The sequence below is a fragment of the Mobula birostris genome, chromosome 12, assembly GCF_030028105.1.
Source record: "Mobula birostris isolate sMobBir1 chromosome 12, sMobBir1.hap1, whole genome shotgun sequence".
Classification (NCBI taxonomy): Eukaryota; Metazoa; Chordata; class Chondrichthyes; order Myliobatiformes; family Myliobatidae; genus Mobula; species Mobula birostris.
The window spans coordinates 23,055,800-23,071,488 of NC_092381.1; the positions used below are offsets into that span (position 1 = coordinate 23,055,800).

The 15,689-nt window shown below is 39.5% G+C and overlaps 1 protein-coding gene and 1 long non-coding RNA gene across 9 annotated transcripts in view; one reads left to right on the top strand and one right to left on the bottom strand.

The window, feature by feature from the left end:
- Positions 1-6,628: 6,628 nt before the first annotated feature.
- Positions 6,629-15,689, top strand: part of LOC140205787 (uncharacterized) — a 51,461-nt gene continuing 42,400 nt past the window's right edge. The window contains exons 1-3 of one of the 2 annotated variants that reach the window (XR_011887968.1): positions 9,321-9,346; positions 10,501-10,676; positions 14,664-14,814. This is a non-coding gene — a long non-coding RNA (uncharacterized lncRNA). Of the gene's footprint in view, positions 6,719-9,320; positions 9,347-10,500; positions 10,677-14,663; positions 14,815-15,689 lie in introns of those variants that run through there. The other variant, XR_011887969.1, reaches the window with a different exon arrangement.
- Positions 12,595-15,689, bottom strand: part of bcar3 (BCAR3 adaptor protein, NSP family member) — a 209,905-nt gene continuing 206,810 nt past the window's right edge. For all 7 annotated transcript variants that reach the window (XM_072273465.1, XM_072273466.1, XM_072273468.1 and 4 more), the window contains 2 exons: positions 15,290-15,496; positions 12,595-14,256 (listed from right to left, as the gene is read on the bottom strand). In XM_072273465.1, coding sequence (XP_072129566.1) covers positions 14,081-14,256; positions 15,290-15,496 — 383 coding nt within the window. In that variant the 3' untranslated portion in view covers positions 12,595-14,080. The remainder of the gene's footprint in view (positions 14,257-15,289; positions 15,497-15,689) is intronic.

Sequence of the window (15,689 nt, forward strand, 5' to 3'; positions counted from 1 at the left end):
CTCTCCCCCCCACTTTTAAATCTATTCATCTTTTTTTCTCCAGTCCTGCCAAAGGCTCTCAGCCTGAAGCATCGACTGCACTTTTTTCCATAGATGCTGCCTGGCCTGCTGAGGTCCTCCAGCATTTTGTGTGTGCCTTAAAATTGTTTGTCTAATTCACAGATGAATGGCAATTTGCGAAGGCTTTATCAATTCAACAAAAAACTTGGCTTTTGGGAATACGGAAGAATAATTGGGTTTTAGCCACTGCTCTGGAGTTGGAGGATTGTGAGATCCATTCCAATTTAAGAGATTTAGCAGATGTTCTAGACTAGTATTTCTTGTGTGAGAGTTGGTGCTGTAACGTGGGATGTGACTGCTAGTTCAGGTGGCTGTATGTGGTCCCTTGAGAGTATTTGATGAAAAATACAGAAGGGGTATCCTTTATCTAACAAACCCAGACGAGGTAAGTTTATTGACAAGTACATATCTGGTACCATATGCTACCTTAAGATTCATTTTCCTGCAGATCTGTACAGGAAAATAAAAAAAAACAATAGAAGTTATTAAAATCTATAAATAAAGACAAACAAAATACCAATGTGCAAAAAACCAAATTGTACAAATATAAAATAAATAGTACTAGATACACTCAGTGGCCACTTTAAGAAATAATTGTATCTGAATAAGTGTGGCAGTCACTGGTGGGTAATTTCATATTAGCAATGCATGCTTGCAAAAGAATATCACATGCATGGTGGTTTGGGAAAACAGATGGATTGTGGGGCTGGCGGATATCTTGAAATGGCACTGCTACATGCTATTAGTCAATCAATATATACTTGGTGCCTGACAAAATCTATTTCTAAAATGGCACAAAGTTAGTTGTACAATAATGTAGTCCGGAGCTTTTGTGACAAACTTGTGGTTGGACCATTCACCTTGAACTGAGTATGCAACACAGCCATTCATTGCAACACAATTGTTACTATATCAATGTAGGTTCACGTTTATAGTTAAGGTTATTGTTCTTATAAGTGGTAATAGTAAAAAAAATTCTACGAACTGGAGAGTTTTCCCATTTTTAGCTGCCTAAATGTCTAAATTTTTCCCAGCGTGTGAGCGCTTTTGAAAAGATGCATAAAGAGCTCCCCCTGATGGATTTATGGTGAAGGATGCTTTGCAGACCAGAAATTCCCAGGCCAATTCTCAATTCCTATTTACTGGCTAATTGAGGCCCTAATTGCATTCAGTTGGCCTCAATTGGAATGCTTGACCCCAGACTCCTGAAACTCCTTTAATCTGAGCTGCATCTCTGAAAAAGATTGCCAAATAGATTAGGAAATAATTCAAGAATGTTGTCAAAGAATCCTTTTTATTAAAAAAAAATTCCATAGGACCATAAGACATGGGAGCAGAATTAGGCCATCACCCCATCGAGTCTGCTGCACCATTCCATCATGGCTGATCCCGGATCCTACTCAACCCCATACACCAGCCTTCTCGCCATATCCTGACCGGTTAGGAAACTATCAACTTCCGCCTTAAATGTAAAACAGGAGCAGAATTAGGCCATTTGGCTCATTCCCACTGGCTCCTTTTGAAGCCCTGGACCCTAAATGCTGAATGTGTTGTAGGAGCTTTTAGAATGACCACTGATCACCTCAAGTTCATGGATCAGTAGGACATGGAAACCCAGTGATAGCATGAAAGGCATGTACTGCCTCACAAACTACCCACTTACCTCCCCTGTCAAATGTCTCTTGGCCCAACTGTGGTAGAATCTACAGATCCCACATTGACCTCATCAGCCACGTCAGGTCTCGGAGAACTAAAGTAGAATTGAATCATCCTTTATTCTAAGGGCCACCTAAGAATGGCTCCCACCAAGGCAACAGTTTACTTCAGTTTTCATGTGGCTTCAGCTAATGAAATCTAACAGCTTCATCTGAGAAATAAACTTGTTTAAATTTAAGCTTTGATGTTGATACACAGTCCAGTGGTCTGTACATGGTTGTCAAAAGACTTGAAGCCAATGACACAATCTATCTTGTACATCCTAAACTCTTCACTATCACAGGGTTCTGTACTTATTTCACTGACCCACTCTCACCCTGGCAAGTGTCAAACCATGGGACTTGCTACACTTACAGTGGTAACATTTCCTCTTCTCTAGTTGCAGCTGATTCCTGTGCAGGTGGCCCATTATGTTCATGCCATCTCTTCACTAAAACAGTACAGCGTTTTGCTTTCCTTGCTCTGCTCAAGATAATTCTTTTGCCTCAGATATTTACTCTTTAATTTCAGAATCGGTTAATATCACTGGCATATGTCATGAAATTTGTTTTGTAGCAATACATTGCAATACATAATTTTTAAAAAACCTAAAAGTTACAATAAGAAATATATAAAAATCAAATTTAGTAAGTAGTGCAAAAAGAAAAAAATGCTGGAGTAGTGTACATGGGTTCATTGTCTGTTTAGAGTCTGATGGCGGTGGAGAAGAAGCCGTTCCTGAAATGATGGGTGTCTGTCTTCAGGCTCCTGTACCTCAGCTTGATGGTAACAATAAGAAGAGGGCAAGTCCTGGGTGATGATGATAACACAATAGTCTCCACTTCAAGGAAATGGTTGTGCTTGTAAGAATCAAATTGTCACTGAGGATTAGGATAAATGTCTTTCCTGTGAGGGTTGCTGGAGTGGTTGGCACATGACTCTGGTGTCTCTTATGGGGAAATTGTATCTTTCTCAGCTGTAAATACTTAGTTACAGAGAGGAAATACAGCTTTTGAATTCATTTTGGCATAGTAAAAAGATGTCATAGGTGGCCAGGTTTGTTTCATTCCAGCTGCTTTAGTTGAACTTGTTTTGAAACACTATATATTACAAAATTATACAGATTTAGCACTTTGCTTTTCAGTGCCAGTGATAATCGATCAGAGTTTGATTTCTACCACCGTCTATAAGGAGGTTGTACGTTCTCGCATGACTGTATGGGTTTCCTCTAGATGTTTTGGTTTCCTCCCACATTCCAAAGACGTACGGTTAGGGTTAGTGAGTTGTGGGCATGCTATGTTGGTGCCAGAAACATGGTGACACTTGTGGACTGCCCAACACAGCTTTTGGGCTGAGCTGGCGGGTGACATGAAACAACCTATTTCACTATGTTTCAATATGCGTGTAAAATGTTTTATATTTAAAACCTGTTGCCTCCAGGGTGGCTTTACTTTATCTCAATATTTGAGCTGTTTTGAGCTTCTAGTTTCTAGCTGTATGTTCTCTAGATTCTTAACTGGTATCACCTTATTTCTGAAACTTATTGATAAGGTAGTTGCTATAATACTTGTAACGAATTACACTGTACCGTGCTTTTCTGGGCTGTCTCTGCAGTTTTCTTCTGGATGGTAAATTAGAATTCATAAACATAAAAATCATTCAGGCGGTGATGTCTAATTTTGGGTCTGTAGCAATAAGGCGCTAAACAGATTGAGAACGTGGCCCTGTGATTGACGTGAATACAATGCAAATTTTTTTTGCTGCTGCAAGTTGAATTTGACTTTGTCACCTCAAAGTTACACTTGGAGCTTAAACCTGTCTTTAGTTCAGTAAGTCTACGCCAGATGCAATCTCACTGGCTCTCCACTCAGCCGAGGATCACCTGAACAATAGTAATAGCTACATCAGGCTTCTGTTTATTGATTACATCTCAGCATTCAACATAATCATACCCTCAGTGCTAATCAAAAAGATCCAAAACCTGGGCCTCTGTATCTCCTTCTGCAACTGGATCCTTGACTTCCTCACCGGGAGACCAGTGTTTGCAGATTGGAAATAACATCTCCTCGCTGACAGTCAATACTGGCGCACCTCAGGGTTGTATGCTTAGCCCACTACTCTACTCCCTCTACACCCATGATTATGTGGCTAGGCACAGCTCAAATGCCATCTATAAATTTTTTGATGACGCAACCATTGCGGGCAGAATTTCAGATGGTGATGAGGTGGTGTACAGGGGCAAGGTAGATCAGCTGATTGAGTGGTGGTGTTGTAACAACCTTGCACTCAACATCAGTAAGACCAAGGAATTGATTGTGGACTTCAGGAAGGGGATATCGAGAGAATGCACACTAGTCAACGTCAAGGGGTCAGCAATGATGAGCAGATTAAATACCTGGGTGTCAACATTCGAGGATTTATCCTGGGCCCAACATATTGATGCAATTACAAAGAAGGCATAACATGGCTATAGTTCATTAGGAGTTTGAAGAGATTCGGTCTGTCACTGAAGATGCTCAGAAATGTCTACAGATGTGCTGTGAAAGCATTCTGACTGCTAACATCACCATCTGATATGGAGGGTCACTGCACAACATTGGAAAAAGCTGCAGGTAATTGTTAACTTGGCCAACCCCATGATGGGCATGAGCCTCCCCAGCATCCAAGACACCTTCAAAAAGGTGGCATCCATCATTAAGGACCCCCTTCACTCAGCCCTCTTCTCATCGCTATCATCAAGGAGGAGATACAAGAGCCTGAACAGAGACAACATTTCAGGAACAGCTTCTTCCTCTCTGCCATCAAATTTCCGAGTGACAATGAACCCTCAGTATTTTTCCTCTTTTTATACTACTTAATTATATACACATACACAAATGTATTTGTGTATGTGTATATTTATATTGTAATTTATAGTTTTTATTACTATGTATTGCAATGTACTGCTGTTGCAAAACAATAAATTTTATGACGTATGCCAGTGATGATTCTATTTTCATATATTCCCAGCTTTTGCTTATGAACTTTATCTTCCCTATGTACATGGATCCGACCTATAAAGCAGAACACAGATTAAAATAGGTGTCTGATTCAGGTTGTGTGCACAATATGTTAATAAAGCTTTGGGAATCCTTTTTATCCTAGCAATAGGCAATAGCCAGTTTATTTTAACTGACCCATGCCCTGCTCAGTGAAAGCCAAAATCACTAATCACCCTATGTTTCTTGGTCCAGAGAGATCCCATCTCCCTCTATGTATTGGAAATATTGATTACCTATGGCAGTGCACCTCAAAGCACTGAAAGAACATATGAATGTTGTCTCCACAAAATCCATTGGTATTTTAAATAAAGCAATGTCAGTGTCCTCACTCAAACTAACACTGTAGCATCGAAGTTGTGATGATATTTAACCAACTCAGAGGACAAGCAAGATCATCCAGCATCCTAAAATAAGCACTATAGTTGGAGCTCTGATGTAATAAGAGATTTCCAAGAAACAAATCATTTCAAGAACATTGAAAGTCTTGAAGAAACGTAACATCCTTGTCACTACTCTTAAACATAGAACTGTACCGCACAGGAGCAGACCTCTTACCCCACTAACCATGATGACAATCCATACTCATCTCAGCACATAATTCCCTGCTTGTTCATCTACAATAGCGAAGGTTAAACTGTCTCTTAGCCTCTGTCATTGTATCTGCCTCTCTGTAGGTTCAAGGCATGTACTACCATGTTTTTAAAAAAAGAAAGAAAAGCTGACCGACCTTTAAGCTTTCCTCTATCCCCAAACTCAAAGCTATGTCTTGTAATATTTGACATATCTATTCATAGAACATGGAATAGTACAGCACAGTACAGGCCCTTCAGCCCACAATGTTGTGCTGACCTTTATTCAGTAGGGCTATCTACCTGATCTTTGCCTCTCATTATTTTATATAATTCTATCAGGTTTCTTCTCAGCCTCCTATAATTGTCTAACTTCTCCTTATAGCTAATACTCTCCAATCAAGGCACATCCTGGTGAATCTCTTCTGCTCCTCTCCAAAACCTTAATATCCTTCCAAAAGTGCAGTGACCAGAATAGTACACATCACTCTAAATGTGGCCCAACCTAGCTGCAAAATTACTTCCCAGCTTCCATACATGGTACAGTACTCTGATTAATGAAGGTAAGCATGCCATGCACTACCTTTTTCACCCTATTTCACTCTGCATTGCTATGTTCAAGGAGATGTGACTTTCAACCCAAGATCCATCTGTATATCAATGCTCTTAAAAGTCATGCATTAGCTCTATACCTTCCTCTTGCATTTGAATTCCCAAAAATGCATTACCACACATTTGTCCAGATTATTTTTCTGTCCAAATTTCCAGTTGATCTACTTCCGCTATATCCTCTGTCGACCTTCCTTACTATCTACAACTCATTTTTTTTTTCTGTCATCTGAAAATTGCTCAGCATGTAACAACAGAGGTCCCAGCAATTTTTTTGATCTCCCAGAAAAAAAACACCCTTTTATCATGATCCTTTTGTCTCCTATGACAAACGAATTTGGATCAATTCATATTTCTGAAGGCAGCCCGAATCTGAAACAGCGAAAAAGGGATAGGGGTGAGAGGAATGATGTTTCAGGGTGGAATAAGCAGAGGTCTAGTAGAGATAGGTGCAGTGTGTCAGTATTGTTCATTCTGTTGCCCTTAAGGTATTTATTTGACTTTGTTGGGTCTACGCTTTAAATGATTTGTAACTATGTTCCAGTTAAAGTTAAAGGTTGATAATTAACTTACAGTATAACAAAGGTAAATTCATTGTCTATGGTATATCGCGGCGTGTGGTGACGTCACTTCCGGTCTCGCCGCGTCTGAGTTGGGGAAGGTGTGAAGGTGGGTGCGGTGCGAGCGGCGTGGTTGTGAAGAGCTCCGTGTCTACCCACAAAGAAACATCGCAGAAGCAACGCTGTAAGTTCCTATGAATGTATTTGTAGTAAAATACTAACGCGGTTTCTGTTAAGGAGGCGGCGGTTGGGTTGGCGCGCGTGCCGGCTTTTCAAGGGCGGGGTGGGCTCGGGCCCGATGGCGGTTTGACGTGACCCCCTCACCCGCTACTCGGGGCGGCCGGAGACACTCGCTAAAAGGTCTCCAGAATGAAACAGACTGTATACGTTTGTGTTTTTTTATATAAACAGTTTTCACCTTACGATGTTAATGTGGAAGAGTGAACAGTAAATGGTTAACCCTACTACGACTCTGTCTTCATTGGCTCCGGTTTAACTTGGTGTTTAGTCAGAGTTTCAACACACTGTACAAGAACACTACACTTATTGTAAGCCCATAATTTCCCATATCCTTTCGAAACATTCATATAGCAGCCAGTATTTATCAAAACTAGCCAGTTCTAATGAAAAGTAATTAAATTGGTCTATTACTGACCTGTGTACCAAGGTACAGTGCAGAACTTGTCTTGCAAACCATCCCTACAGAATAATTCATTACAATGTTGCATCAAGGTAGTACAGGGTAAAACAATAATAAAGTATTACAGTATAGAGTAAATGCAGTGCAGGTAGATAGGTTTCAAATCACAATGTGGTAGATTGTGTGGTCCAGAGTCCATCTCACCGTACTAGGGTAATAGAGTACTAAGGTAATAATACAGTCTTACAATAGGAGAATAGAAGCTGTGTTTGAGCTTGGTGGTATGTGCTTACACAATTTTGTATCTTCTGCCTGATGAAAGAAGAGAGGAGAGTGAATGTCTGGAGTGGGTAGGATCTTCGATTATGCTGGCTGCACAAAGTGTGCATGGAGTCCACGGAGGGAAGACTGGGTTCTATGATGCACTGACCTGTGTCCACAACTTTCTGCAGTTTTCTTGCAAGCATGCAGAGCATTTGCTGTACCAAGCCATCATGTATCTGGATAGGATGCTTTCTGTGGTGCATCAGTAAAAATTAGTGAGGGTCAACAGGACTGTGCCAAATTTTCTTTACCTCCTGAGGAAGTAGAGGAACTGGTGGGCCTTTGTGACCACAGCATCAATGTGTTTGGATTGGAGCAGGTTACTGTGATGTTCACTCTTGGGGCCTTGAAACTCCAGCCCTCCTGACCTTTGATGTAAACAGGAGCATGTTCACTGTCTCCCTTCCTGAAGTCAGTGACCAGCTCTTTTGGTTTGCTGACATTGAGGGAAAGAGTGTTGTCATGCTATTAAGCTCTGAATCTCCTTCCTGTACTCTGACTCAGCATTATTTGAGATCTGGTCAACAATGGTGGTATCATCTGAAAGTTCGTAGTCACAGAGCAGAATCTGGCCACACAGTGGAGTAGTGTAGGAAGCTGAGTATGCAGCCTTGTGAAGCGCCACTGTTGTCAATAATTCTGACGGCAGTCTTGCTCCCTAGCCTTTGAACTGTGATTGTGGTCTGTTGGTCAGAAAGTCAAGGATCCAGTTGGAAGAGGAGATATTAGTTCCATGTTTAGGAGTTTAGAGATGAATTGGAATTATAGTATGAAAGGTGGATTTACCAATCCAGCAGTCAGAGGCTAACAGTAACAAATTTGAGTTCTTACTGTACTTTAATACTGCTTAGCATTAAAATATAGAATTGTAGCTTAAAACATCATTATTTAAAGATGTAAGGAATTGACAAAGTTAGGCAATTTATTTAAAGGTTTATACAGAGAATACAGGAGTGTGAAATATATGATTTTTTAAGCAAATCTCATGCAATTAGTAATCACGTACCCCATTCCCCTTTGAATGATACATTCTTAGAGTAGCAGAACAGGCAAGAGGAGCCACACAGTCTACTCCTGCACTTGGTTGTTGTGGCCTTATGCTTAAACAATCTGAACACCACCTGTAGGAATTCTGTGGGTTCTGCACAGAACACAGCCATTTAAGAACCTGGAGAATCTAGAGTGGAAATTCATCTTGACTGTGAGAGACTGCCTAAGCAGGGAACAGGCAGGTGGGAGAAAAAGTGAGAATAGAATGCCAAAAAATGCTAGCATCTGAATAGATTATTCAAATCTGGTATATTAGGGACATTTAAGAGACACTTAGTTAGGCATATGGATAAAGAAAATGGAGGGTGATGAAGGAGAGAGGGTTAGATTGATCTTAGAGTAGGCTAAAAGCTCAGCTCAGCATTTTGAGCCAAAAGACCCATGCTGTACTACTGTTCTATGAATAATGTCCTAAGTACCAATGGAACACAAATAATTTTGTATGCCAAAAATCTGTGAAAGGCAAAAATATTGGAAAGATAGGGCTACACAAAGAACTTAACTGAAGTAACAGCAAGAAAGTCATATTAAAATCAACATTACCAGCATGTCCCAAGTCCATTTAATTAACTAAATTTAAATTTTGGTGAACTTAGACTTCATTATTGGAGCTTAATGTATAATAGTCTGCCAAAATTTAAAGGAATTTATTTTTGCGGAGTTTAGGGGAGATACCATCATAATTGTCCAACAGTAGTTCTTCCAGCATTTTGTATGTGTTGCTCTATTAAAATATTTATATTAGTTTTTGACTGAACTGTTTCTCCTCTAGAAAACTGCATATGAAAGAAGGTGAGGGTGAGTTTTTTTAATGTCCCTTGCTACTTCTGCCTTTTTGTAAGTAATTATTGAAATGGTTTAATAAACTGAAAAATATATGCATTATCAAAGAGTGGCTTCTTTGGATTTACAAGAGTTATTCAGTGTAAGTCAAAGTGAGCAATCTTGGAAGGTCTTGAGTAGGGGTCGCCAACCCGTCGATCGTGATCGACTGGTCGATCTTTGAGACCTTCCCAGTAGATCCCGAAAAAAAAATCAAAAATAAATACACAAATACTGTTGTAATGTGAGCATTATAAAAGTAAGTAATACTAATTAGGATAATGGTAATATAGCAATATTTTCGCTAAAAAGCTGTTTTTAAGGAGAGATTGTTTCCAGGTTGAGGGGGCTTAGTTCCGTTATTTCTGCCCAGTGCGCATGTGTGTAGTTCCCCCGCCATGCACTGCATTTTAAGCGTAGCCTGTGCTGCATCAAAGTGATCAATCAGATTAGATAAGATTGATGTTGCAAACATCAATATACGGCAGTGGTCCCCAACCTCCAGGCCACGAAGCATGCAGTGGTGCAGTGGTAGTCGGGTTGCACACAGCACAACTTTAAGAAAAAAAGCTGAAATAAACAAGCTAATTAATTAGGTGCCGCCCAGCACGTAAATGTCGGCTCAGATCAGAGGCGACGCAATCGCATGTGACATCCTGATAGCATAGCGGAGGCTCCACGAAAGAAGGCGAAAACATACAAATTCCATCCAGAATGGGAAGAGGAATTTCTATTTTCCTTGGTGAAAGACAAGTGTATATGTATGTTGTGCCACCAAACACAAGCGCTGACTAAAAGAGGGAATCTGGAGTGGCACCACAACACCAACCACCAGGAATTTAAAGACACCTACCCCCCAAAGAGTGTAATTCGTGCCTGGAAAGTTGAGCTGAAATCGGGGTTGAAGGCCCAGCAATCATTTTCCACAAAACATGCTGCTCAAAATAAGGCTGCTATTGAAGCATCATTTCGTGTAAGTCACCTTTTGGCTAAACACAAGAGGCCTTTTATAGATGGCGATTTATTCAAGGAAGCAATGGTCATTACCACAGACATTGTTTTTAATGACTTTAAAAACAAAAACGGCATCACAACCTCAATATATAATATACTTCTTGGCCCTGCAACAGTGACAAGGAGGGTAGAGTCACCGTCAGAGGACTTGAATATTCTTCACTACAGTTCGATGAATCCCTGGATGTAATGCAAACAGCTCAGCTTGTTGTATTTGTCAGAATGGCTTTCCAGGATTTTACAACAAAGGAGGACTTCCTCACTCTTTTGCAATTAAAGGAAAGAACGAGAGGTGAGGATATTTACAATGAGTTTTAAAAAACGTCCATGAAAGTGACATCCCCATTCATAAACTGGTGGCAATTACTACTGATGGGGCCGAGCAATGTGTGGTGTGCGCGTTGGTTTTATGCCACTAAAAGTCAGTGCCTACTTCGGGTCAGCTTATCTATGTGAAAATGCATTTTCACTGATGAAAATTATTAAATCTAAGTACAGGAGCTGACTTACGGACACCTCTCTAGGGTTGCCAACTTTCTCACTCCCAAATAACGGACAAAAGTAGCAGTCAAATCCCAGGACATTTGTGTTTACCCTGAGAAAGACTACCATGACCATGAAGCCTTGCGCGGGCACCTGTGTGTGCATGTGCGTACGTGCTGATTTTTTACCCCACAAATCAGTTTTGGCTTAATTTTCATTATTTCTACTTTATATAGGCTGTGTATTTATCATATCATTCCTGCTTTTACTATATGTTAGTGTTATTTTAGGTTTTATGTGTTATTTGGTATGATTTGGTAGGTTATTTTTTTGGGTCTGGGAACGCTCAAATTTTTTTCCATGTAAATTAATGGTAATTGCTTCTTCGGCGTAAAGCATTTCGGCACGAAAGGTTTCATAGGAACGTTCTACCTTAGCGGGGGGAATACGGGACAGTTGGCAACCCTACACCTCACAGACTGTCTCAGACTGGCTGTCTGTAGTTATGAGCCAAATTTCAGGGAACTAGCAGAAAGTATTCAACCCCAGTCATCACACTGAGTGCAACAGTCAATTTTTATTCATTTATTTTTCATGTTGAAATAAAATTAAACAATGAAACTTAGAATTAAAGGTGTGAAGTATTGTAATATTCTTAAAGAAAGACAGCTATGGCCTGTTTGATATGCTAGTTACAGTGTTTTCTTGTTTGAATTAATTTGAAAGTTTGACAAAAGTATTTTGTGTAATTAAAATACAATTCGCCCAAATAAAAGGCCTCAAATTGGAAGTACAATCTGAGCTGTTTCTTCTCTAAACGATTTAGTAGGTAGATCTTGCCTTTCACTGAGGTCGGGTAGGGGATCTTGGGCTTAAAAATGTTGGTGACCACTAGTCTTGAGTATTTTCAGTTCATACTTTGGTGGTTCATGACTGAGGTGTGGCAACCTGGGATTAGCAGTAACAGCAATTTGCCTTTTGGTGGTGCTAGAGAGTCAGTGTTATACAGCGTAGAAATAGGCTCTTTGTCCCATGTGTCCATAATAATCTTTTCTTGCCTATATTGGGACCATACCCTTTTTTCCTGTTTGTGTCTGTCTATGTATATGCCTCTTAACAGTTATAATCGTGTCTGATTTCACCATCACTGGCAGTGTTCCAAATCTCAACCATTCTGTTTTTAAAAAAAACTTGCCCCTGAGATCTCATTTAAAACTCCTCCCTTCCACTTAAACCTATACCCTCATTTTTAATACACCTACCATAGTAAAATGATTATGACCATCTAACCTAATTATATAATTATGTTATATACTTCTATGACACCGTTCCTCCGCCTCCCCCATTCCAGGGAAAATAAGCCCGGCTGTATCCAAATTCTCCGACAAAGACCCACAGAAGAATGGCAAATGATCAAAAAGCTAGAGAATGTTCCAAGAAAAGTGAGGTAGTTGACTTAGGGCTGAGATGGCTGAAGGCAAAGCTGTCAATAGAGGATGTACGGTGGGTTTGAGTTGAGGAATTAAGTGTTTCATCTCTGAGACATGGTCATAGGACACTGCAGCACATCTAACCCTCAGACCCCTCCACATACTTATCGATGTTGGCATAACCTTTCCTCATACTAGTAATCTCCTCTATTTAAGTCAAATCAAAGTCAAAGTAAATTTATTACCAAAGTATTTGTGTCACCATATACTACCCTGAGATTCATTTACTTGCAAGCATTTACAGGAAAATAAATACAACAGATTTTATTTTAAGATAACTATACATAAACAAAGATTGACAAACAACCAGTGTGCAAAAGAAGCTAACTTGTGCAAATAAAAAAACGATACTAAGAACAGGAGTTGTAGAGTCCTAGAAAGTGAGTTGTGGAATCAGTTCAGAGTTGAGGTGACTTCAGCAGCCTGATAGCTGTCCCTGAACATGGTGGTGTTGCCTTTATTGAATATTTATTGAATTTTGCCTGCAAGTAAAACAGTAGTTAAAATATTTCTGTAGTAACAAATTTAGAATGAAGATGGGTCTGATTTGGTTTATTGTGTTTAAGGGAGGAGGAGCAAGAAAAAATCTGGTCAGGGGATGAATTGCTACACGTTTTCCATGAGTTCATTATTTGTTTGTAAATGTTCACCTTAACTCAACTACCAGAGGTAATAGACGGCGAGAATTGCTATAGTGTACAGACATGTAACACTTTTTTCCCCACCATCTGTACGGTTGTGCCCATTTCATTCACTAGTATCTCTCTGTCAAATCTGGGTACTGTATGTACCATAGAAAACACTTGTGTGAGACTTGCCTGTCAAATGGAATGTTTAGGTGCAAGTTTTTATGTGTAATTTCAACAGACTTGTAGATGGCAAAGGATTTAACTGGATAGCAAGGACCAATTGAATATTTTAAATCACAGTCTTGAAAATGTCCCCCTGCTATTGGCAGTAATCATGTAATGTCATCTGAGTTCCTTCGCTTCAGTGATTGCAAATTTCCAGACTGCACTTAAATAGAAAATCAGAATATTTAAAATGGAAATTAAAATTGCTAGGTTAAAATAGCTCCTACTAATGCTGATTTGCTTGGTTGTCAATGCTTGTGTGGGATCTCATGTCTGAACATTTCCACCTCGTGAAGAAATGGTGCAATTTTATTGGGTCACACAGATACATGTCCTGCACAGTAATTTACAGTACTGCATAAAATACCACTAATCTTACAGAATTCTATTTACAATTAATTTTACAATATATTAAATGGCTAAAGCATTCAAAGATTACTTTTCATATTAAATATTTACAATGACCAACATTGAACAATACAGTTGAAAGTCACTAGCTTTCTCTGAGGCCTGAGTCTTCATCCACACATAGTGCCAAAGGCTGCTCTAAAGCAACCCAAAACTATCTTCAATACCATGGTGACATGGCACGTTGATACAAAGGTAAACTAGTAAAACTCTATTTCTAAGTCAGAAACAACACGAGTGTTTCTGTATACTGGAGTTTTAACTCAAGGGTGTTTCTGTGGATGCAACAAAATTTTGCATGGAATGTTAAAGGCGTGCAAGCTGCTGAGATACAGTACAAGACAGCAAGTGGCTAAAACACTGATATATAGAACTAAGGATCCTTTCTGGGTTATTGTTGAATATTGTACAAAGTGTATTTTAACAACAGGCTGTCTTTGCTGTTGTATTTCCAGAATCAGCTAGTGCTCCAGGTGCCAAGACGGTGGTTCAAGTTTACGTGATAAAGCAGTCAAAATCATCATGAACTTTTCATATCGTTCTGTCTGGTTAACTTGTGCTCCTTTGCTTCCCCACAACAACCTCATTGCAAACTCAGTCTGAAATATCTCAAGCATTTCTTCATCCGGCTCAAAATCTAAAAGAAAGAAACTAGAGTTAATAAAAGCACAAAGTATTGTAGGAAAAGAAACAATTGTAATGTGTGCAGTACTAGGATAGGTTATGAGATAGAACAGCCATAAGGTTTCTGATTAAACTGTTTTCCACCTTCCCATCATTACGAATTTGAAAATATTTTACTCTCCCTCTAGACATCATGGCCTCCCTCCTTCCTGACCTCATTATCTAACTTGTTATGGCCTTGCATTTATTGTCTACCTGCATGGCATTTCTCTGTAACTGTAACACTTTATTCTACACTCTTGTTATTGCTTTCCATTGTGCTACCTCAATGCTCTGATGTAATGGAAAGATCTGTATGTGTTCTGCCTTTCAGGCAATTGATTTATGTTAAGCACATTCAGCTTTTATTTTAATTCGCAGTTTCAGACCTACATTAAGTCACTTCCTGTGATGCCAGGAGGGAGGAAGTATAAAAGCACCTTGGCTGGCAGTAGACCAGAGGCTTATGTTAGGAGCAAAAGAAGTTTCTATCTAAGTCCATCCTGTTATTTCTCCAGCAGAAGCATTGTTTGTAAGTTGATGTTTTGTTATTTAGAAGTTATATAAAGATATCAATAAGATTTTGCTAAAATAGAATGCTATTTTTGAGTGTATTAGACACTAACGTAGAAGCTAATGGTTTACGCATACTATTTACCTGCAGGAAACAACTAAGTTCTTACTCATCTGTGTGAATGGAACAACATGGTGATTGCACTGTATTTTGTTGTTTCTCAGTTTCACTCCTTGTTCACCATGTCATGACAGTTAGTTTGCAATATAACCAAAGAACCAGGAGGCTATACCCTGACTCTGATACCCTTTTGAAATGGTGTTTGGCTGACGGTCTAGTTGGTGTTACAATACCTCAGCGAGGACAGTACAGTGTGGTTGGCATGCAAAATAAAACGTTCTTCACCATACCTCAGTACATCTGTGAACAATAAACCAATTTACTGTACTTGTGTGTTCCTGAACAGAGCGTTTGAGTTGTGCAGCATCCTCACCTTCAAGAATCCGTTGCGTGTTCATTTTGTACACGTCAGCAGTGTGTGCAATGGATCGTGCATCTTCCAGGTGCTTAAGCATGATTTCACAGCCCTGATCGATGGTTTCCCACAACTCCGTGCTTTCAAAGGTGACAAACTGCCGTTCCATGAGAATAATGAGAGGCATCAGGTGTGGAATTGTCATCTTACTGAGTGCAACTTCTTCTGTGAGACGTCATAGGAGCAAAATAACATTAATATGACATGTAATAGATTAAACAATGTTTTAAAACCCATTTCTTTCACCATGATACTAGGGATATCTGGCTCTCTTTTGCAATGATACAGTATATTCTACTGCAAGATCAAAGATCTTAAAATTCCTTTTACTTAGCATCTACTGTAATGATTGTGCGAT